Source organism: Salmo salar, chromosome 12, assembly GCF_965601325.2.
Source record: "Salmo salar chromosome 12, fSalSal1, whole genome shotgun sequence".
In the NCBI taxonomy this organism is placed as follows: Eukaryota; Metazoa; Chordata; class Actinopteri; order Salmoniformes; family Salmonidae; genus Salmo; species Salmo salar.
Genome location: NC_138302.1, coordinates 97211272 through 97236729, shown reverse-complemented (window position 1 = coordinate 97236729; position 25458 = coordinate 97211272). Strand labels below are relative to the sequence as shown.

The following is a 25458-nucleotide window of genomic DNA, read 5'->3' as shown; positions in this document are numbered from 1 at the left end:
CACCTTAAGGGAGAAGGAACGGTTTATTACCACGTCACTTCCTCTTCCTGTCGAACCATAACAGATGTCAGGGGTTGTAGAGGAGGAGGAGTATATACACTAGTGGTGGTCTGAATACAGCTGTATGATCAATACAGGGAAGAATTAAACTTAGTTAAGCTTTCATAATGTCCGTAGAGTTTTTTACTCTGACAATTACAACCAAACAAAACAAACTCAACCTTCATTTACGTTGTGTTTCAGTCACGACCACAAATCTCACAAGACTCAGTTTTGGACGAGACTGACATTGACCAAAATGATCCTCTTTACCCTTTGTAGTCGATTTGGACAGTTTAATAAATATTTCTGACTCATATTAATATCACATAGGCTGTTTCTAAATGAGAAGGTGTTTTTTAGGGCCATTTCTCTTTAATGGCTGAATATTCTCCTGTAGATGAAAAACGCTTGCCTTACTCACAGGCACTGTGGTGTGTGTGGTGGTGGTATACCGAGAAGGTCCGTTTCCCCCTGTCGGATTCGGACCTAACAACTCAGGAAGAAGAGATTCATTCAACCAGACAGCCTGGTAGGGCCTTAAAGTTATTCAGAAACACTAGCAGAGCTCAAATCTTGACTTCTCTGAGCTTGTCTGGCGCCGGTTTGACGCCACAACAAAGTGTTAACGGTGGACTATATTAATAGACGTGTGTGTGAACAGACATACACACACAGCTGTACTGACTGAATGCTGGTCTTTTAGCCCTTTAATATGTTATATTTCCACACATTGACTGACCTGTGTGTCCTGGCTCTTGCTGTTCCAGCGTGGGTTAAGGTGTCCGACGCGGGCGCTGAGGGTGGTAGAGACAGCGTAGCGAGCCTCTCCATCATACTGGGAGACCCCGTTGTCCACAGCATCCACCTCCTCCACCAAGTTCTCATACAGCTACAGAGAGAACAGAGAACGTTACATCCACCTCCTCCACCAAGTTCTCATACAGCTACAGAGAGAACAGAGAACGTTACATCCACCTCCTCCACCAAGTTCTCATACAGCTACAGAGAGAACAGAGAACGTTACATCCACCTCCTCCACCTAGTTCTCATACAGCTACAGAGAGAACAGAGAACGTTACATCCACCTAGTTCTCATACAGCTAGAGAGAACAGAGAACGTTACATCCACCAAGTTCTCATACAGCTAGAGAGAACAGAGAACGTTACATCCACCAAGTTCTCATACAGCTACAGAGAGAACAGAGAACGTTACATCCACCAAGTTCTCATACAGCTACAGAGAGAACAGAGAACGTTACATCCACCAAGTTCTCATACAGCTACAGAGAGAACAGAGAACGTTACATCCACCAAGTTCTCATACAGCTACAGAGAGAACAGAGAACGTTACATCCACCTAGTTCTCATACAGCTACAGAGAGAACAGAGAACGTTACATCCACCTAGATCTCATACAGCTACAGAGAGAACAGAGAACGTTATATCCACCTAGATCACATACAGCTACAGAGAGAACAGAGAACATTATATCCACCTAGATCACATACAGCTACAGAGAGAACAGAGAACATTATATCCACCTAGATCACATACAGCTACAGAGAGAACAGAGAACATTATATCCACCTAGATCACATACAGCTACAGAGAGAACAGAGAACATTATATCCACCTAGATCACATACAGCTACAGAGAGAACAGAGAACGTTATATCCACCTAGATCACATACAGCTACAGAGAGAACAGAGAACATTATATCCACCTAGATCACATACAGCTACAGAGAGAACAGAGAACATTATATCCACCTAGATCACATACAGCTACAGAGAGAACAGAGAACATTATATCCACCTAGATCACATACAGCTACAGAGAGAACAGAGAACATTATATCCACCTAGATCACATACAGCTACAGAGAGAACAGAGAACATTATATCCACCTAGATCACATACAGCTACAGAGAGAACAGAGAACATTATATCCACCTAGATCACATACAGCTACAGAGAGGCAGAACATGGCAGAGAGGTTATCAATAGGGATGGAGGTTTTCCCTTCTCCCCCAGTCTTACCTTATCATAGAGCACCTCCAGCTGTCTGTCTCCTTCCTTCAGGGAGGTGAGCTGAGACAGGACCCTCCGGCCAAAATGAAGGTAGACCAAACCAGCCGAGCTCAACTTGGTCACCCAGGGCTTCTCTGGACACAGGCTGTGGAACGTCTCAGAGAAGGTCCTTGACAACCAGAGAGCAGCACACACATGAACATGTTACGTCGCCATCTTGTAGAAATATCCCCCTCCCCTTTCCATGCATAATCTACTGCCTCTATGATTATGCTAATCCCATGTTTATGGTCCATCAGATTCTTGGACACAGGCTGCTGAATGTGCCCCTAAACATCCTGGACAGAGAGCAGCACACCCACCTATCACTCACTCTGTCTCGTTCAAATTCTAAAGCTTTATTGAGCCTGAAGGTTCTGGACAGAGAGCAGATCACCCATCACTTACAAAGACTTATCTAAACTCTAAAGCTTTATTGTCTATCAACTTTATATAGGAAAGACAAGTGTTTATTTGGCTTGAGGCGAGTCTCCTCTACCCCAACCATTCTTGGTTTCAGCAGAATAACAGCAGGGTGTGATGTCTGTCTATAAAGACCAGCTGGAGGACAACAGCAGGGTGTGATGTCTGTCTATAAAGACCAGCTGGAGGACAACAGCAGGGTGTGATGTCTGTCTATAAAGACCAGCTGGAGGACAACAGCAGGGTGTAATGTCTGTCTATAAAGACCAGCTGGAGGACAACAGCAGGGTGTGATGTCTGTCTATAAAGACCAGCTGGAGGACAACAGCAGGGTGTGACGTCTGTCTATAAAGACCAGCTGGAGGACAACAGCAGGGTGTGATGTCTGTCTATAAAGACCAGCTGGAGGACAACAGCAGGGTGTGATGTCTGTCTATAAAGACCAGCTGGAGGACAACAGCAGGGTGTGATGTCTGTCTATAAAGACCAGCTGGAGGACAACAGCAGGGTGTGATGTCTGTCTATAAAGACCAGCTGGAGGACAACAGCAGGGTGTGATGTCTGTCTATAAAGACCAGCTGGAGGACAACAGCAGGGTGTGATGTCTGTCTATAAAGACCAGCTGGAGGACAACAGCAGGGTGTGATGTCTGTCTATAAAGACCAGCTGGAGGACAACAGCAGGGTGTGATGTCTGTCTATAAAGACCAGCTGGAGGACAACAGCAGGGTGTGATGTGTGTCTTTAAAGACCAGCTGGAGGACAACAGCAGGGTGTGATGTCTGTCTATAAAGACCAGCTGGAGGACAACAGCAGGGTGTGATGTCTGTCTTTAAAGACCAGCTGGAGGACAACAGCAGGGTGTGACGTCTGTCTATAAAGACCAGCTGGAGGACAACAGCAGGGTGTGATGTCTGTCTATAAAGACCAGCTGGAGGACAACAGCAGGGTGTGATGTCTGTCTATAAAGACCAGCTGGAGGACAACAGCAGGGTGTGATGTCTGTCTATAAAGACCAGCTGGAGGACAACAGCAGGGTGTGATGTCTGTCTATAAAGACCAGCTGGAGGACAACAGCAGGGTGTGATGTCTGTCTATAAAGACCAGCTGGAGGACAACAGCAGGGTGTGATGTCTGTCTATAAAGACCAGCTGGAGGACAACAGCAGGGTGTGATGTCTGTCTATAAAGACCAGCTGGAGGACAACAGCAGGGTGTGATGTCTGTCTATAAAGACCAGCTGGAGGACAACAGCAGGGTGTGATGTGTGTCTTTAAAGACCAGCTGGAGGACAACAGCAGGGTGTGATGTCTGTCTATAAAGACCAGCTGGAGGACAACAGCAGGGTGTGATGTCTGTCTTTAAAGACCAGCTGGAGGACAACAGCAGGGTGTGACGTCTGTCTATAAAGACCAGCTGGAGGACAACAGCAGGGTGTGATGTCTGTCTATAAAGACCAGCTGGAGGACAACAGCAGGGTGTGATGTCTGTCTATAAAGACCAGCTGGAGGACAACAGCAGGGTGTGACGTCTGTCTATAAAGACCAGCTGGAGGACAACAGCAGGGTGTGATGTCTGTCTATAAAGACCAGCTGGAGGACAACAGCAGGGTGTGATGTCTGTCTATAAAGACCAGCTGGAGGACAACAGCAGGGTGTGATGTCTGTCTATAAAGACCAGCTGGAGGACAACAGCAGGGTGTGATGTCTGTCTATAAAGACCAGCTGGAGGACAACAGCAGGGTGTGATGTCTGTCTATAAAGACCAGCTGGAGGACAACAGCAGGGTGTGATGTCTGTCTATAAAGACCAGCTGGAGGACAACAGCAGGGTGTGACGTCTGTCTATAAAGACCAGCTGGAGGACAACAGCAGGGTGTGATGTCTGTCTTTAAAGACCAGCTGGAGGACAACAGCAGGGTGTGATGTCTGTCTATAAAGACCAGCTGGAGGACAACAGCAGGGTGTGATGTCTGTCTTTAAAGACCAGCTGGAGGACAACAGCAGGGTGTGATGTCTGTCTATAAAGACCAGCTGGAGGACAACAGCAGGGTGTGATGTCTGTCTATAAAGACCAGCTGGAGGACAACAGCAGGGTGTGACGTCTGTCTATAAAGACCAGCTGGAGGACAACAGCAGGGTGTGATGTCTGTCTATAAAGACCAGCTGGAGGACAACAGCAGGGTGTGATGTCTGTCTATAAAGACCAGCTGGAGGACAACAGCAGGGTGTGATGTCTGTCTATAAAGACCAGCTGGAGGACAACAGCAGGGTGTGATGTCTGTCTATAAAGACCAGCTGGAGGACAACAGCAGGGTGTGATGTCTGTCTTTAAAGACCAGCTGGAGGACAACAGCAGGGTGTGATGTCTGTCTATAAAGACCAGCTGGAGGACAACAGCAGGGTGTGATGTCTGTCTATAAAGACCAGCTGGAGGACAACAGCAGGGTGTGACGTCTGTCTATAAAGACCAGCTGGAGGACAACAGCAGGGTGTGATGTCTGTCTATAAAGACCAGCTGGAGGACAACAGCAGGGTGTGATGTCTGTCTATAAAGACCAGCTGGAGGACAACAGCAGGGTGTGACGTCTGTCTATAAAGACCAGCTGGAGGACAACAGCAGGGTGTGATGTCTGTCTATAAAGACCAGCTGGAGGACAACAGCAGGGTGTGATGTCTGTCTATAAAGACCAGCTGGAGGACAACAGCAGGGTGTGATGTCTGTCTATAAAGACCAGCTGGAGGACAACAGCAGGGTGTGATGTCTGTCTATAAAGACCAGCTGGAGGACAACAGCAGGGTGTGATGTCTGTCTTTAAAGACCAGCTGGAGGACAACAGCAGGGTGTGACGTCTGTCTTTAAAGACCAGCTGGAGGACAACAGCAGGGTGTGATGTCTGTCTTTAAAGACCAGCTGGAGGACAACAGCAGGGTGTGATGTCTGTCTATAAAGACCAGCTGGAGGACAACAGCAGGGTGTGACGTCTGTCTTTAAAGACCAGCTGGAGGACAACAGCAGGGTGTGATGTCTGTCTATAAAGACCAGCTGGAGGACAACAGCAGGGTGTGATGTCTGTCTATAAAGACCAGCTGGAGGACAACAGCAGGGTGTGATGTCTGTCTATAAAGACCAGCTGGAGGACAACAGCAGGGTGTGATGTCTGTCTATAAAGACCAGCTGGAGGACAACAGCAGGGTGTGATGTCTGTCTATAAAGACCAGCTGGAGGACAACAGCAGGGTGTGATGTCTGTCTATAAAGACCAGCTGGAGGACAACAGCAGGGTAAGACTAGCTGGGTGCTCATTGAAAACAGGTTTATCAGGTGGTGAACGGCAGGAAAATGTTTTGATACCATCTGTTCCATCCATGACAAATGAATTATTGTGATTTAAAACGTAAGCATTAGCCTACTTGTTAAATAGTTTTTCTGATTGTACTGATCATATCAGAGTTGATGTTCATGTAACATTAACTAGAGGAAGCCTAGATGTGTTATCAACCGAGGAAGCATCCTTCTGGTTCTGCCAAAAATAGGTTAATAGACTATTTAAAATCCAATTTAAATCAACGTGGTTCATTTAAAAGGAAGGGACATAAAAATGAGATCAACAGATTAGATTGATAATACGACTCTAGAGCCTTGTCAATACAGACTGATCACAACAGGAACATTGCAACAGAACACACAAATGAAATCAGAACAATCCCGCGCCAGGGACTCTGGACGCCAGGGACTCCGGACGCCAGGGACTCCGGACGCCAGGGACTCCGGACGCCAGGGACCCCGGACGCCAGGGACCCCGGACGCCAGGGACCCCGGACGCCAGGGACTCCGGACGCCAGGGACTCCGGACGCCAGGGACTCCGGACGCCCGCGCCAGCGACTCTGGACGCCAGGGACTCTGGACGCCCACAGCTGGCTATCTAGAGCGAGACAGTGCTTTCAGCAAAGGCTAAGTGTAAATGAAAAAAACATTTCAGTCAAAATTCAAAACACTTCAAAATAAATGAACATTCCTTGTTTCAGTGATATGCCTCCACACAAGTGTTGCCTTTCATTTTTAGTGGACCAGTTGATAATGTTAATCAACTCTACCCAGGGAGGTGTCTAGTGAGCGCGTGAGGAGATGAGTGCCTTACAGCAGGGAAGCCTGCAGTGGTCATTTCATTCTCGCTTAATTGAGACAACGGCTACGTGACAAATTGTACCCTATTCCCTACAGTGCACTATGGGCCCTTAGCACTGTGGGCTCTGGTCTAAAGTATTGCACTATATAGGGAATAGGGCTCTGACCTAAAGTAGTGCACTATATAGGGAATAGGGCTCTGGTCTAAAGTAGTGCATAGGGAATAGGGCTCTGGTCTAATGGAGTGCACTATATAGGGAATAGGGCTCTGACCTAAAGTAGTGCACTATATAGGGAATAGGGCTCTGGTCTAAAGTAGTGCATAGGGAATAGGGCTCTGGTCTAATGGAGTGCACTATATAGGGAATAGGGCTCTGACCTAAAGTAGTGCACTATATAGGGCTCTGGTCTAAAGTAGTGTACAATATAGGGCTCTGGCCTAAAGTAGTGCACTATGTAGGGAATAGGGTGCCATTAGGGAAGCTTGCCACTTCTAGCCCCGCTGCCTGCTGTGCGCCAAGCGTCAGATACGCGAGTGGCATGCTGTGGCACACGGTCGATAACTAGCAACGGAATCCCTGCATCAATTATACAGAGATGGCAGTTAAATATGGACAAAATGAGAAGGACACAGTGGAGAAATTAATCACCCGCCTGTGTCTGTCAGTCTGTCTGACACAAATGTATTTCTACCAGAAAGTTCCATAATCATGTGACCTACTGAATATAACAGTTGTATGAAGCTTGGTGTTCTGTGTTTGCCAAATTGTTGCCCGTTGCCATGTGGTTACCTGTTGCCATGTTGTTGCCATGCTGTTGCCATGCTGTTGCCATGCGGTTACCTGTTGCCATGTTTTTACCTGTTGCCATGCTGTTGCCATGCTGTTGCCATGCTGTTGCCATGCGGTTACCTGTTGCCATGCTGTTGCCATGTTGTTGCCATGTTTTTACCTGTTGCCATGCTGTTGCCATGCTGTTGCCATGTTGTTGCCATGTTTTTACCTGTTGCCATGCTGTTGCCATGCTGTTGCCTGTTGACATGCTGTTGCCATGCGGTTACCTGTTGCCATGCTGTTGCCATGCTGTTACCTGTTGCCATGCTGTTGCCATGTTGTTCCCATGCTGTTACCATGTTACCTGTTGCCATGTTGTTCCCATAAACCCATCCCCACCCCTTTTCCTTATGCCCTCTGCCTAAAACAGGCGTACTTTGATTTTATTGGTGCCAGAGGGCCTGGGTGTTGCTATGTGGGATAAGGATGGGGCAGAATCGATACAGTAGAGTATCGCAATATTACTGACAATATTATATTGACTATATGACTCCATGTATCGGTTTTATGACTCCATGTATCAATAATTTTTTGTAAAAAGCTTGTTTTTTTGCTAGGTAGTCAACGTTAGCTAGCGCCACCTGAGATAGCAGCTAGAGATAATACCAGGAGGGAGGGAGGGAGGGAGGGAGGGAGGGAGGGAGGGAAGGGAGAATGATGGAGAAGCTTAGTTCTCTCTCCTACCTGCAGGGGGGGAAACCTCTGCCATTTCCACACCAATCATTAGACAGACAGACAGGTAATTGACTGATAAATCATTCATGTGATGACAAGATTTAGCCATATAAAAAATACATGATTTCTCTCTTGTATGCTATCAGTCACTATGTTATACTGGAGTCTACAGTTACTCATCAAGGGACAAGAACATTATGTTCTTTTCAGAGGTAGACTGGCACAGACAGACAAAACATCCAAATACTCCATCTATACGTGAATCGATTGTCAATTGCGATACCGTTCTAGAAACAAAAAGCTCTTTACTTTCATATGACATCAAACTAATTTCAAATGCAAAATACAAACTTACAGTTTTAACCGGCTTTATCTCAGTTGCAGCCGACAGTATTTTTCACTGACAACACTTTTCTGACGGCCTTTTTCCATTACACACAGGTGTGGTCTTCTTACATAAACACGCGCTGTTTGGGAACACTAACCCCATAAAGGTGTGTATCAATTTAATTGACTTTTTGCCTATTTTTTCCCCCAATTTCATGATATCCAATTGGTAGTTACAGTCTTGTCTCATCGCTGCAACTCCCATATGGATTCGGGAGAGGCGAAGGTTGAGAGCTGTGCGTCCTCTGAAACACGACCCTGCCAAGCAGCACTGCTTCTTGACACACTGCTCACTTAACCCAGAAGTCAACCGCACCAATGAGCCGAAGGAAACACTGTACACTTGGCGACCGTGTCAGCGTGCATGCACAAGGCCCGCCACAGGAGTCGCTAGAACGCGATGGGACAAGGACATCCAGGCCGGCCAAATCCTCCCCTAACCCGGACGACACTGGGCCTATTGTGCGCCGCTTAAAGGGTCTCCTGGTCGCAAGCTGGCTACGACACAGCCCGGGATCAAACCCAGGTCTGCAGTGACGCCTCAAGCACTGCGACGCAGTGCCTTAGAACCCTGCGCCACTCATTTTTACATTTACATTTTAGTCATTTAGCAGACGCTCTTATCCAGAGCGACTTACAGTATGTAGTGAGTGCATACATTTCATTTCATGCATTATTATTTTATTTTTTTGTACTGGCCCCCCGTGGGAATCGAACCACTCTGGAGGCCATAACGTTGAATTAAAAAAATAATAATATTGCTGATATAAAAGATAAGGTCCTTATGCTTCCAAAACTGTACCACAAGCGATACGTGTCACTGTTCAGACCGAGCGCCGGGCCAGGTAGCCTAGTGGTTAGAGCATTGGGCCAGGTAGCCTAGTGGTTAGAGCATTGGGCCAGGTGGCCTAGTGGTTAGAGCACCTGGCCAGGTAGCCTAGTGGTTAGAGCACCGGGCCAGGTAGCCTAGTGGTTAGAGCATTGGGCCAGGTAGACTAGTGGTTAGAGCATTGGGCCAGGTAGCCTAGTGGTTAGAGCATTGGGCCAGGGGGGCTAGTGGTTAGAGCATTGGGCCAGGTGGCCTAGTGGTTAGAGCATTGGGCCAGGTCGCCTAGTGGTTAGAGCATTGGGCCAGGTAGCCTAGTGGTTAGAGCATTGGGCCAGGTAGACTAGTGGTTAGAGCATTGGGCCAGGTAGCCTAGTGGTTAGAGCATTGGGCCAGGTAGACTAGTGGTTAGAGCATTGGGCCAGGTAGACTAGTGGTTAGAGCATTGGGCCAGGTAGCCTAGTGGTTAGAGCATTGGGCCAGGTAGCCTAGTGGTTAGAGCATTGGGCCAGGTAGCCTAGTGGTTAGAGCATTGCGCCAGGTAGCCTAGTGGTTAGAGCACCGGGCCAGGTTGCCTAGTGGTTAGAGCACCGGGCCAGGTAGCCTAGTGGTTAGAGCATTGGGCCAGGTGACCTAGTGGTTAGAGCATTGGGCCAGGTGGCCTAGTGGTTAGAGCTTTGGGCCAGGTAGCCTAGTGGTTAGAGCATTGGGCCAGTGAATTATGTGTAACGCAATGGAACTGAGAGACATGACCACAGGCTAGTTCCACTGTACCAGTATATACCAAAATCTTTGACGGTACCTCTGATGATGGTCATAGAGATGCTTCTTGGGGTCAAACTCTCCTCCCACATCCACCACGATGTCACACTTGGCGAGCTCGGCAGGGTCCCGAGTTCTGACGATCTCAGCATCCTGAGGAAAAAAATATGAAATAAGACAGAAATTTCGAAAACATCAATATCAAGACGAATGTCCAAGATATTAGGTGTTGTGCAATCGTTCTAGCTGAGCTTGCCCGGTGCACCGGTAGGGTGGAGTTGAACAATAATTTCTGCCGACCCGGCGCACTTGGCGAGCTAAAAGGAATGCACCCAAGAATATTCAGCGTCTTATCGTGGCGAGAAGACCATGTGGTTTAATGAAATTCAATCTGTTTTGAGCTTTATGAATTTTGGACGTTATTCAACGCTGACCTGGCTGAGCTTATGCTATATGTACAGTAGCTAGCTGGCATTAGAATATAATAACGTTAGCTAACTAGCTAGCTAGCGAACTCTTGTCTTTGCCGGGGTGGAAGAAACATTTATCGTGTATTAATATTAACCATATAGTTTCCTGCAAAATAGGAACAAATTAATGTTATGCACCTTGTACTCCGGGAGCTGGTGAAGGAAGAAACAGGCTAGCACTTCATCACAATGAAATGTCCCGTTATGGGTGCCGATTCTTTTACCAGACATTTTTTCTGTGCAGAGTCGCTTGGGTTGGTGTGACATGTATCTTCTTTCTGCAACTGGTATACTGCCCCTAGCTGGTATATTTCTATAAACACTAGTAAACACGGAAGTTCGGAAAGTGAATTTCAACAGGATCGGTGCTAACATGAAGTTAGCTGCTACACACGTTGCTGATGATGATGATGAGGCGGACTGTAATTTCAGACGGACTGGCGACATGCCGGATATGGCGTATAGCTTCTTCTTCTTTGGAGTTTAACGGCGGTTGGCATCCAAAATGTTGCATTATTGACCCCAACTGTACTATAATATAAATCTATTGTACTTTGTGATAAAAGGGGAAAACAAAACTAACAAAACTAACAAATAACACCCTTCCAACTAACCCTACAATTCCTCTAATTTGACCCTACCTGCTCCTGCACCATGGCAACGGCCTGGGAGGACGAGACACCGCCACTCAACACACCCTGTAACTCTTCTGAAGTCAAATATCATATGATCAAATACTTCTCTGCAGCTGCCACCACAACATCTATTTGCTGTGATTTACGTTCCATTTCTGTGGTACAGTTGATAACCATTGCTATGAATGCTAAGAAGCCAACCTTACTGAAGCATATATCACTCATTGGCCTATCCCTCTGTGCTGGCACAGATGTACTACTCACAGGGATCCTCTCAAGATCCTTGACCCATCCTCCTCTACTTTCTTCCCTGCCTCAGAATATAATACCTTCTGCACTACTCTGACTCTGGCCACCTCAACCTGCCTCTCTCTCACCGGACACTTGTGATCCCCCAGCAACATGGGCACCCCTACAGTTGACACACACACACAACTTTATCCACCAAAACCACACAATCCTCTGTCCCATGCCCTCCTGCACACTCCCCACATCTTGGAATCTCCCTCTTACACACTACTGCAACATGACGATCAACGTTGCACCTGAAACAGCGCAGTTGATTCTGCACAAAAGCTTTAACAGGATAACTGACATCCTAACAGGACTCTGTCTGGTAGAGAATCTGACTCAAAATTCAAAATGACTGACAGTGACTCCTCTGTTTCACCACGCTCACCACCGTGTCTGAACGGTGGGCATCACAAACACCAGGAATATTCACCTTCAATCTCTCCACCTCCACACTTAACGCTACCCCACTCCTTTCATATAGCATATCTAAGCATCTAGTGTCGATTTTGTCCTGTTTCTGTCATACGTCATGGTTTATACATATATACATACAGTATATTGACATTATATATTTGTTTTAAGTTCCACTAAATTCACTGAAATTCTTATGTTGTCTATTGTGAACTTTATTCTGCCAACTATAGTCATTCAGTTATGACAGAGCTGTTTCATCTGTGCTCTGCAGAATGGGTTGTTTCCTTTTATGATGATTTCCCTTTGGTCCAGATAACAACCGTTAGCCTGTATGAGTTGTATGTCTACATGTTTATAACCATCATTAGTCTGTATGAGTTGTATGTCTACATGTTTATAACCATCATTAGTCTGTATGAGTTGTATGTCTACATGTTTATAACCATCATTAGTCTGTATGAGTTGTATGTCTACATGTTTATAACCATCATTAGCCTGTATGAGTTGTATGTCTACATGTTTATAACCATCATTAGCCTGTATGAGTTGTATGTCTACATGTTTATAACCATCATTAGCCTGTATGAGTTGTATGTCTACATGTTTATAACCATCATTAGCCTATATGAGTTGTAATGTCAACATGTTTATAACCATCATTAGCCTATATGAGTTGTAATGTCAACATGTTTATAACCATCATTAGCCTGTATGAGTTGTATGTCAACATGTTTATAACCATCATTAGTCTGTATGAGTTGTATGTCTACATGTTTATAACCATCATTAGCCTGTATGAGTTGTATGTCTACATGTTTATAACCATCATTAGTCTATATGAGTTGTATGTCTACATGTTTATAACCATCATTAGCCTATATGAGTTGTATGTCTACATGTTGCCGTGGATGCAGAGACTAAGATACAGCGTAGGGTAGAACAGCGTCCATGCACCACTGCCCTGGTCAAAGGTCAAAGGTGGTACACTATCAAGGTAATAGGGTACCAGGTCGGACACAGCCACTGTGTCAGCCTCAGTATTATGCTACTATCTAGTGGACGAGTAGTCCCAAGCTAAGATGCAATATAAAATCTGATATTGGTGGTTCATCCTCTCTGAGTCATTGAAGTTATGGAAATAAAAGCATTTGGACTGTTTGAGAAAGATAGAGGGAGAAAGAAAAACGTATGAGCATCAGTTGTTTCGGACTATAGAGGCTGAAATTGTGAACGTTTGTAATGAGAAGGAAATTCATCATGAAGTGACTTGACATGTTCTTGTCGTCGGTTGACAGGTATGTAAACTAGTGAAATGTCGACACCTAGTGGAGTGAGCACGTCATCGCGTCACTTCAATTCACAGAAACGCGTTCTGTCACGCTATTGGTTTAGGATGCGGTTACGGATTCGCTCACGTGAGGTCTAAATAAAAACAACTACCTCTATACAAAAGACATGTCTTTGGGGGAATGAATGAATGAATATAAACACTTTTTTTTTATCCTTAATTCGAGCAACGTTGATGTTGGAAACAAACATGAATGAGAGAGATCAAACAGGAGAGCGACAGAGACCACTCAATCTGGTGTGGATGTGTATCCTATTTCAGCACCAGGAAGAGGGGACAGCTCCCTCCCCCACTCTCTCCCAGCTCTCCTTCACGAGCTCTCAGGTTTACAGCGATAACATAATTAGCCAGATGGGACCCCTCGCTCGTACGCAGAGACTCAGATAGAACCAAAACGCACCAAGAGGGGTGGGGGGGTACGCTACACTCAATGCTCCCATCTTTAAACGCGTCTCAAACGGAGAATAGGATTTAGGATCTGCCCTGTCCTTTCATTGACGAACTGGTAGCGCACAATCAAAGCAGTTCGCTACCGAGCCATAGAACACACAGACGGTAGGTTTCCTTATCCATTATATGATTACACAGGAAATGATCAGGGCGCTGTCAAGTGCCATGTACCTGTCTGTTCCTTGTGTGCTACCTTTGCCCTCATGACAGTTATGTGATCTATGTGCTTATTATTGCATGGGTGATTTTAGGCGAAGGATATTTACTGATTATTGTCAGTATGCTGTTGTGTATTGTGCTTGTGTGTCAGACTCAGAATTCTATACACTATTGATTTAGATATTTTTGTGGACCATGGAATTGCAGCCTACAACACGGGTCTATCCAAATTAGCATAGTTCTAAGACCCTCGTGATTATCCTCCTGTGCCAGTGCCTTAACTGGAAACAATAATATCTGACTAAAAATGAAATGTTTATATTCTAAGCTGTTTTAGGTCATTTTGCCATGACAGTTCAGAGTGGCAGTAGGTATTCACATGCCAATTGTCAACCGTTGAAACGACAGTCAGTCAGTCAGTCAGTCACACACAGCATACAACACAGTATCTAGCCTAGTGCCTTGTGCTTTTGTAGCCTACACGCGGATTGTTGAAATTCAATACTGTCCCGCGTGCCACTTTTATTCGGGACAAAGGACAATGCACTGAGATGGCTATCTCTCTGACCATTAATCCCCATGATAGTAGCCTAGTGTAATTATATTGTTCTGCAGTATCACATTATACGGTTAGGGGGCGCTCTAGCGTCACTATAGCCAACGTCAGGCCCTACTGCATCGGCCGTATATCATCCACGTTATGATTTTATTCCCAAATGGCACCCTATCCTCTATGTAGTGCATTACTTTTGACCAGAAGTCATGGTCAAAAGTAATGCACTATATAGGGAAAAGTTGCAATTTTGGGACGAACCTGTTATGTTGGCAAGCCAAGACAAGGTTCTCCACCTCTCAGGGTAATGAACTCGATATTTATTGATTGGGAGTTCCATTTTCTTGAGTGCTATAAACTATAGAGTTTCACTCGTTAGCCCTTCAAATCCTTAAAACCCATCGCCGACGGCCATCCCTGCCTGGCTGCCATCCGCGTGTTTTATCGTAATCAATTTGACATTCTGGCTTTGGATAGTATTTTTTATACAAGTAGCATATTGAATCACTGCCCAACGACAAGGGACCAGTGTTGTTGTACTGGCTGACTGAAGCACTGTAAACAATTATCCATTTTTTAACATCAAAGTGATAAGAAATTATTTGATTTGTAATTGGGGTAGGCTCATTATGGAGAGTTATTGAAAATGTTCATCCAATTTATTGAGTTAACTGATTTAGGCTAGATGTAAAACATTTTAGGAAGCTTGAACGTTGTATCTTACATGTCAAGGCCATGGATAGCGACTGTTGTGTCCCAGTACACTGGTCATTGGCAAAACTTTACTGCAGTGCATGTTTGTGGTGTTAGACAATGGTATTGGGAATTATGCTGAAATATCAGATTCAAAGTCTTCTGCAGTGAGAGATTATTCTATCACAGACTAGAGAACAACATTACAATCAACATTAAAGATTATCAGCGTGAGTACAGCGGATTGGCTGATGATTACATCATATATCTAAGAACATCTTTACTAAATGGTTTGTCTTCTGTCAGTCTGGCTTATGGATTTAATTATTTCATCTGTCTGGCCTTTATGCCCAACAACTGTCACTTTCCCCACTGGTCCCACTATCAAAACGTAGTGTGGCTTTCACACTAGTCTCACTATCAAAACACCGTTACTTCTTCATCACAACACCCTACTTCTTCCCCAAACACCCTTACTTCTTCCCCCAAATATCCTTACTTATTCCTCAAACACCCTTACTTCTTGCCCAAAACACCTCTACTTCTTCCCAAAACAACCTTAATTCTTCCCCAAAACAGCTCTACTTCTTCCCAAAACACCATTACTTTTTCCCAAACCACCCTTCACTTCTTCCCAAAAAACCTTTACTTCTTCCCAAAACCCTCTTCTTCACAAAACATCCTTTCTTCTTCTCCAAAAAACTGTTACGTCTTCCCCAAAACACTCTTACTTCTTCCTCAAAAATTCCTTACATCTCTTCCCAAATACACCCTTACTTCTTCCCCAAAACACCCTTACTTCTTCCCCCAAAAAACCTTACATCTTCCCCAAAACACAATTACTTCTTCCGAAAACATCTTTACCTCTTAAAATGTTTTATATTCTTCCCCAAACACCCTTACGTCTTCCCCAAAACAAATGTACTTTTTACAAAGCCTGTTTACTTCTTCCCAAAACACCCTTACTTCATCCCCAAAACAGCCTAACGTCTTCCCAAAACACTGTTACTTCTTCCCCAAAATGTCCTTACTTCTTCCCAAATACACACTTTCTTGTTCCAAAACACTGTTACTTCTTCCCCAAAACACCCTTACATCTTCATCAAAACACCCTTACCTCTTCCCCAAAACACCCTTACTTCTTCCCCTAACACCCTTACATCATCCCCAAAACACCCTTACTTCTTCCCCAAATTATCCTTACTTCTTCCCCAAACACCCTTACCTCTTCCCCTAATATCCTTATTTCTTCCCCAAACAACCTTACTTCTTCCCAAAACACACTAACTTTTCCCCCAAAACACCCTTAAGTCTTATCCAAAACATACTTGCTTCTTCCCCAAAACACCCTCACTTCTTCCCAAAACACCCTTCTTCCCAAAACATCCTTAGTTCTAACCAAAACACCCTTACTTTTACATCAAAAACCCTTCGGTCTTCCACAAAACACCATTACTTCTTCCCAAAACCCTATTGCTTCTTCCTCAAAAATTCCTTACCTCTTCCCAAGTACACCCTTACTTCTTCCCTAAAACACATTTACTTCTTCCAAAAACCTTCTTACTTCTTCCCAAAACCTCTTACTTATTCCCCAAACCCCTCTGACCCTTTTCCCCAAACAACCTTAGTTCTTCCCAAAGCCTCCTTACTTCTTCTTCTAAATATTCTTACTTCTTCACTAAACACACTTATTTTTTTCACCAAAACAGCCTAACTTCTTCCCAAAACACTGTTTATTCTTCCCAAATCAGCCCTACTTATTCCCCTAAACACCCTTACATCTTCCGCAAAACACCCTTACTTCTTCTCCAAAACACCCTTACTTCCTCTCCAAAACACCCTTACGACTTCCCCAAAACACAACTACTTCTTCCCAAAAACATTCTTACATCTTCCGAAAACATCTTTACTTCTTAAATGTTTTATATTCTTCCCAAATCACCTATACTTCTTCCACAAAACAGCCTAACTTCTTCCCAAAACACTGTTACTTCTTCCCCCAAAACAGGCTTACTTCTTCTCAAAACACCCTTACTTCTTCCCCAAAACAGCTCTACTTCTTCCCAAAACACCATTACTTTTTCCCAAAGCACCCCTTACTTCTTCCCCCAAATACACTCACTTCTTCCCAAAAAAACCTTACTTCTTCCCAAAACCCTCTTCTTCACAAAACATCATTACTTCTCCAAAAAACTGTTATATATCCCCAAAACACTCTTACTTCTTCCCCAAAACACTCTTACTTCTTCCCCAAAACACTCTTACTTCTTCCCCAAAACAACCGTACTTCTTCCCCGAAACACACTCACTTCTTCCCAAAACCCAGTTCTTCCCAAAACATTATTATTTCTTCTCCAAAAAACATTATGTCTTCCCAAAACACCCTAACTTCTTTCAAAAACACCTTACTTTCCCCCCCTAAACACCCTATGTCTTCCCCAAAACATCCTTACTTCTTCTTCAAACCCCCCCTGGCTTCTTCCCGAAACACCTTACTTTTTACACAAAATACCCTATGTCTTCCTCAATATATCCTTCTCTTCTGAAATACACCTTTTTTTCTTGCCAGAACACCCATACTTCTTCACAAAAAACCCTTTTCTGCTTCCCCAAAACACACTTACAACTTCCCCAAAACACTCTTACTTCTTTCTCAAAACACTATTATTTCTTCTTCAAACACCCTTACTTCTTTCTCAAAACACCCTTACTTATTCTGCAAAATACCCTTACTTCTTACCCAAAACAAAATTACTGCTTCTTCCCAAAACACCTTTACTTCTCCCCCAAAATATCCAGACTTCTTCCCAAAATATCCTTATTTCTTACCAAAACATCCTTCATTTTTCCTCGAAACAACCTTACTTCTTCCCCAAACCATGTTGCTTCTTCCCAAAACACCATTACTTCTTTCCAAAACACTCTTAATTCTTTCCCAAAACACTCCTACTTCTTCCCAAAACACCCTTACAACTTCCCCAAAACACCATTACTTCTTCCCCAAAAAACCTTACATCTTCCCCAAAATACTTGTACTTCTTCCTCTAATTACCCCTACATCTTCCTCACAACACCCTTACTTCTTCCCCAAACACCCTTATGCCTTCCCCAGAACACCCTATGTCTTCCCCAAAACATCCTTACTTCTTCCCAAAACAACCTTACTTCTTCCCAAAACACCCTTCTACCCAGAACCCCCTTGCTTGTTTCCAAAACCTCCTAAATTCTTCCCAAAACACCCTTACTTCTTCACAAAACACCTTTCCCGCTGGGAAAAAACCTTTGAATCAACGTTGTTTCCACGTAATTTCAACCCAAATATGTAATTTGATTAAGTTGAATCAACGTTGAAAACTGATTGGATTTGCAAAAAGTCATCAACGTAAGAGAATGTCTTATTTTTTTCACCCAACTTTTATTAACCTAAATCGATGACATGATGGCATTTTCTGTTGAATTCACATTGAATTCACGTTAGTTGACAACTAGACATTGAAAAGAGGTCTGTGCCCAGTGGGTTACTTCTTCCCAAAACATCCTTACTTTATCCCAAAACACCCTTCTTCCCAAAACTCCCTTACTTCTTCCCAAAACATCCTTCTTCCCCAAAACATCCTTACTTATTCCCTTAAACCCCTTATTCCCAAAACCCCCCTACTTCCTCCCAAAACTACAATGACTCATAGTCACTGACTGCAGTCCACAACAAGGGCAAATTCATCAGCATCATCCAATACCCACCCTTTCCTACCTCCCTCCTTCCACCCGTCTCTCTCTCTCCCCCTCCCTCACTCCTCATTACTGGCTCATGAACCAGACCCTGTTCTAATTGGCCAGTTCCAGGCCGTGAGACTGTGATGTGGGAGGCATTATAGTGAACGTCACTAGGCTCCATCTTTATATACAGCTATGATGGGAAAGCCAACCTTCCCTCACTGCACTGCCTTAAAAGGGAATGGGCAAAGTGACATTCAATCATACGATCAATCCTCTACCAAGGAGAGATAAGCGAGAGAGTAAGAGAGAGAGTAAGAGAGAGAGAGAGAAAAAAAGAGAGAGTGAAAGAGAGAGAGAGAGAAAGAGAGACTGAGAGAGAGAGAGAGAGAGTAAGAGAGAGAGAGAGAAAAAGAGAGAGAGTGAAAGAGAGAGAGAGAGAAAAAGAGAGAGTGAAAGAGAGAGAGAGAGAGAAAGAGAGAGAGAGAGAGAGAGACTGAGAGAGAGAGAGAGAGAGAGACTGAGAGAGAGAAAGCTATAAACAAAGCGAAAGAGAGAGAGAAAGCGAGGGAGAGAGAGACTAACCTACGTCACACTCCTCTGCAGTGTTACTGATCAACACATCATTGCCTCAGAACATTTGATTGCCATCGCTTACTAACCTATTCTTCAATATTACATAATAATAGATACATATAACTTGACAAAAGTATGATAGATTATTCACGAAGGAAATGTGTTTGGCATATTGAGACTTGAGATTATGTTTAGCATTTGGAAGTGTATTCTAGTTCTCAGTTTAAGGGGATTTCCCTGCGACAGTGTGAATTAACCTTAAACAACTACACACAGACACACACACACACACACACACACACATTACTCAAATGACATGAGGACCCTCCACACACTTCACACACTTACACACACACACACACACACACACACACACACACACACACACACACACACACACACACACACACACACACACAAACACACACACACACACACACACACACACACTTCACACACACACACACACACACATTACTCAAATGACATGAGGACCCTCCACACACTTCACACACACACACACACACACACACACACACACACACACACACACACACACACACACACTTCACACACACACACACACACACACACACACACACACACACACACACACACACACACACACACACACACACACACACACACACACACACACACACACACACCACTGTGCTTCACTCCTCCCCTCCTCCACTGGTACCACAGCAGCAGCAACGCTCTCTACAGTCAGCATCTAATATTATGCCTCTGACTTCACACAGCACTGATGGCCAACCCACCCAGGATTCTGTTTCCACAGCAACACGGTCCAAGACCACACACCTCCCCTCCTCCTCGTTACACTCCCATCTCCCCCTCCGCCTCTACCCTCCTTTTACCCCTCCTTCTCCACGTCCTCCTCCCCTTCCCGCCAATGTACCATGTGACTTTCAGGAAGACGCATCGCATCTCTCCAGTCTGTTTTACAGTTGTTAACCCTCTCCTCTCCAGCCCCCCCTTCTTCTCTAACTGCCTGGACGGCTGTTTGATCCTGAGCTCACTAAGCTGTACACCCTACATCCCAGAGTCTGGAGGAAGATAGCTATAAAGAGCAACCATAGGGATTGTCAATCTCAACAACATCAAAAGATTTGTGTGATCAAAGCATTGGATTAACATAATGACGTATATACAAGTCTTACCTCACCTAGTGAGTTGGTGAGTTACTACAAATGCTTAGTTGCAGGATCTTTATGACCGTAAATCAGGTAATAAGTGAATAGTAAGAACCCAATATGAATTTATACATTTATGGTTATTAATATTCATACGTGGAAAATTGTCCCACAGAAATTAACCAATCTGATGTAATAACAATACTTTCTGCAATGTTCTTCCTACTGACTTACTCCGATACAGTAATCACACGGTGTACGTTTACATGCACAGTAATAATTCAATATTAAATTAATTATGGAAAATAGGCAAATTATGCAATAGTCTTATACACACCTTACTCTGCTTATCTTATTCGGCGTAAGGTCAAAATTGTTGTATGTCGATTAAAACATCTTGTTTTCTGAGCAATCTTTCAAATTATTAGGACATGTAAACAGTTTGTTTGGCGTTCAAGCTGTGTATTTGATCTGCGCATGTGCTACCAAAACCAGCCACTAGGGGCAACGGTGAGTGCTGTTGCATTAAAGTAGGATTCTCTTTTTCCTAGGGTGTTGTGCTGAAGATGGATGTAAGCTTCTGCCTCTGATTCAAAAAGTTACATGTTTGACTGTAGTGATAGAAAGTTGTTTTTGATATTTTTATTTGAAGCCTTTCCCAAACCTTAACCCTTAACTTAACCATTCTGAATTAATGCCTAACCTTAAGAATTCCCGAGTTAATCCCTAAACTTAAACCTAACCTTAAAAATGTTGCCTCTTATCTGGCTCTGATTCCAAAGGTTGCATGTTCAAATCCAGCGATAGAAAGTTGTTTTACAATTTTCTTTGTTTGCCCAAACCTTAACCATTCGGAATGCCTAACCTTAAGAATTCTGAGTTAAAACCTACATTTAACCTTAAACACTTTGCAGTTTGACGTTTGGAACAACTTCTAAATTTGACGTTTGAGAAAACATGGATGAACGTCTCATTCTGATGTGAGACTGTGAGAGCTGGTTGGGAGAGAGAAGGGTATGGAGTGAGACTGTGAGAGCTGGTTGGGAGAGAGAAGGGTATGGAGTGAGACTGTGAGAGCTGGTTGGGAGAGAGAAGGGTATGGAGTGAGACTGTGAGATCTGGTTGGGAGAGAGAAGGGTATGGAGTGAGACTGTGAGAGCTGGTTGGGAGAGAGAAGGGTATGGAGTGAGACTGTGAGATCTGGTTGGGAGAGAGAAGGGTATGGAGTGAGACTGTGAGAGCTGGTTGGGAGAGAGAAGGGTATGGAGTGAGACTGTGAGAGCTGGTTGGGAGAGAGAAGGGTATGGAGTGAGACTGTGAGAGCTGGTTGGGAGAGAGAAGGATATGGAGTGAGACTGTGAGAGCTGGTTGGGAGAGAGAAGGGTATGGAGTGAGACTGTGAGAGCTGGTTGGGAGAGAGAAGGGTATGGAGTGAGACTGTGAGATCTGGTTGGGAGAGAGAAGGGTATGGAGTGAGACTGTGAGAGCTGGTTGGGAGAGAGAAGGGTATGGAGTGAGACTGTGAGATCTGGTTGGGAGAGAGAAGGGTATGGAGTGAGACTGTGAGAGCTGGTTGGGAGAGAGAAGGGTATGGAGTGAGACTGTGAGAGCTGGTTGGGAGAGAGAAGGGTATGGAGTGAGACTGTGAGATCTGGTTGGGAGAGAGAAGGGTATGGAGTGAGACTGTGAGATCTGGTTGGGAGAGAGAAGGGTATGGAGTGAGACTGTGAGAGCTGGTTGGGAGAGAGAAGGGTATGGAGTGAGAGTGGGAGAGCTTGTAGGTGTCAGCAACAGCCTCCGTCTTTAGCGTGAATTAAAGTGAGTTTGGAGAAACGGAATGTATGAGTCTTAGAAGTAGTTTACACATACAAACTTTATATGTTCGAACTCAGAGTCAAATATGCTACCCAAAAATAACATGGTCGCTGTGGTAGGTTTATTTTGATTGGGGATTTTCTGCATTTATCAGAAAATGTGTCCATGGAAACAGGATTTTTAGGGAAATCGTTCTTCTTGCAAAGCATGTAAAAGTTTAAATGTAACTATTATATTAATCTGACTATCCACAATAATACATTATTGTGTGCATGTATCTGTACTCAATACTATACAAAATATCCAAAAGTCAAAGCTCAATGATGAAGTTCTAAACAATGCTATTTTGTGGGTTTAACCTCTATGGGATTGGTGCCCCCCCATCCCCGTGAGACGGTTGAGCTAATGTAGGCTAATGGGATTAGCATGAGGTTGTAAGTAACAAGAACATTTCCCAGGACATAGACATATCTGATATTGGTAGAAAGCTTAAATTCTTGTTAATCTAACTGCACTGTCCAATTTACAGCAGCTATTACAGTTAAAGAATACCATGCTATTGTTTGAGGAGAGTGCACAGTTATGAACTTGAAAATGTATTAATAAACCAATTAGGCACATTTGGGCAGTCTTGATACAACATTTTGAACAGATATGCAATGGTTCATTGGATCATTCTAAAACGTTACACATACACTGCTGCCATCTAGTGGCCAAAATCTAAATAGCACCTGGGCTGGAATAATACATTATGGCCTTTCTCTAACATTTCAAAGATGATGGTACAATTTATTTTTTAAATAAATAAAATAAAACGCACGTTTTTCTCTTTGTATTATCTTTTACCAGATCTAATGTGTTATATTCTCCTACATTAATTTCACATTTCCACAAACTTCAAAGTGTTTCCTTTCAAATGGTATAAAGAATATGTATATCTTTGCTTCAGGTCCTGAGCTACAGGAAGTTAGATTTAGGTATGTCATTTTAGGCGTAAATAAAAATTTAAAAAAGGGTTTTCGATCCTTAAGAGGTTGTAATGAGCAATGCATCAGTGTAAATGGTTATAGGATGGAAATATGAACCCATCCGGTAGTGAGATAGTATAGAGTCCAGTAGTGATCTCACCTGGACATTGCCTCATCAAAAATGGACTTTACCCCCCCTCTTCCTCCCAGGGGTAACCGCGTGTGTGTGTGTGTGTGTGTGTGTGTGAACCCCCTTCCTTAGTTTTAGACAGTGGTTGAGGTCATACATGAAAATGGAGAATCCTTTTCCTTGGTTGGCGCCCTTCATTCATAATTATCACCACAGACAGACAGACAGACAGACAGACAGACAGACAGACAGACAGACAGACAGACAAACAGAAAGAATGACTATTTATTGCCTCTCTTTTGGCTTTTTGAAAAGGGAAGCAGAATTTAAGTACAACAAAAATATATTTTAGCAATATAGACGTGTTGTCTCACAACGTCACGAAAATGATGTGCGTGCATCGATGTGGCCGGAAGCTGTGCTTTGTTGTGATTCTGAATGGTCAGATAACTAGCAACAATGACAAGAAGCTGCTGCCATGTCGGGAATCGTAGTGGGCTCATTTCAGCTCGATTTAACTTGTTCTTGATACCATGTCTTGTTTTGAGGTGTTTTGACTGATTTCATGTCAATGCTAATATGGCTAAAATTCTCTAGCTAACCAACTAATGTAACAATGTATTTGAGAGACATCAGTGCTCATTGTACAAATGTATTTATGTTTTCAATAAACATTGGAGAGTAAATATAGTTGACATGTTATCAACAATCTAAACCAAACCCGTCTGTGTTTCCTCATAGTTGAGTGCGCATCGATTTTGTTGCTAAACAACCAACACGTCTATTGGGTATAACTTTTTCCCGTTGTACGATGGATTTCACTGGGTACAATAAACGCTGAATGAATGCACTTAAAAGGAATACTTTGAGATTTTGAGGTCCTTCATCTACTTCCCCAGAGTCAGATGAATTTGTGAATACCATTTTTATGTGTCCGGTATAAAGTGTCCAGTATGAAGGAAGTTTAGAATCAAGATCAAATCAAATCTAATGTTATTGGTCACATACACATGGTTAGCAGATGTTAATGTGAGTGTAGCGAAACGCTTGTGCTTCTAGTTCCGACTATGCAGTAATATATAACATGTAATCTAACAATTCCACAACAGCTACCTAATACACACAAATCTAACAAGTAATGTAGCAATTCCCCAACAACTTCCTAATACACACAAATCTAACAAGTAATGTAGCAATTCCCCAACAACTTCCTAATACACACAAATCTAAAGGGGTGTGAATGAGAATATGTACATATAAATTTATGGATGAGCGATGGCCGAGCGGCATAGGCAAGGTGCAATAAATGGTATAAGATACAGTATATACATATGAGATGAGTAATGTAGGATATGAAGACATTATTAAAGTGGCGTTATTAAAGTGACTAGTGATCCATTTATTAATAAGTCCATTTATTAAAGTGGCCAGTGAATGCGTGTGTGTGTGTGTGTGTGTGTGTGTGTGTGTGTGTGTGTGTGTGTGTGTGTGTGTGTGTGTGTGTGTGTGTGTGTGTGTGTGTGTGTGTGTGTGTGTGTGTGTGTGTGTGTGTGTGTGAGAGAGAGGTAGTTAGAGGTAGTTTCGCAAGCCAATGACTAGAAGTATATGGGTATCTGCAACAAACACTCAAACCGGACCGTTTTATCTCCATCTCTTCATTCAAAGACTCCATCATGGACACTCTTAATGACAGTTGTGGCTGCTTTGCGTGATGTATTGTTGTCTCTACCTTCTTGCCCTTTGTGCTGTTGTCTGTGCCCAATAATGTTTGTACCATGTTTTGTGCTGCTACCATGTTGTGTTGCTACCATGTTGTTGTCATGTTGTGTTGCTACCATGCTGTTGTCATGTTGTGTTGCTACCATGCTGTGTTGTCATGTGTTGCTGCCTTGCTATGTTGTTGTCTTAGGTCTCTCTTTATGTAGTGTTGTGTTGTC

General features: G+C 43.7%; 2 protein-coding genes across 2 annotated transcripts in view; one reads left to right on the top strand and one right to left on the bottom strand.

The window, feature by feature from the left end:
• The window catches only part of myg1 (myg1 exonuclease), a 29431-nt gene extending 18365 nt beyond the window's left edge, over positions 1 to 11066 (bottom strand). Inside the window, exons 1-4 of the mRNA XM_014134030.3 lie at positions 10754 to 11066; positions 10186 to 10298; positions 2085 to 2244; positions 782 to 931 (exon numbers count right to left, since the gene is read on the bottom strand). Of these exons, the coding sequence (XP_013989505.2) occupies positions 782 to 931; positions 2085 to 2244; positions 10186 to 10298; positions 10754 to 11062 (732 nt within the window). The 5' untranslated portion in view covers positions 11063 to 11066. The remainder of the gene's footprint in view (positions 1 to 781; positions 932 to 2084; positions 2245 to 10185; positions 10299 to 10753) is intronic.
• A 2387-nt stretch (positions 11067 to 13453) lies between these two features.
• Positions 13454 to 25458, top strand: part of LOC106566170 (mitogen-activated protein kinase kinase kinase 12) — a 67119-nt gene continuing 55114 nt past the window's right edge. The window contains exon 1 of the mRNA XM_045691945.2: positions 13454 to 13861. The gene's annotated coding sequence lies outside the window, so the exon portion shown is untranslated. The remainder of the gene's footprint in view (positions 13862 to 25458) is intronic.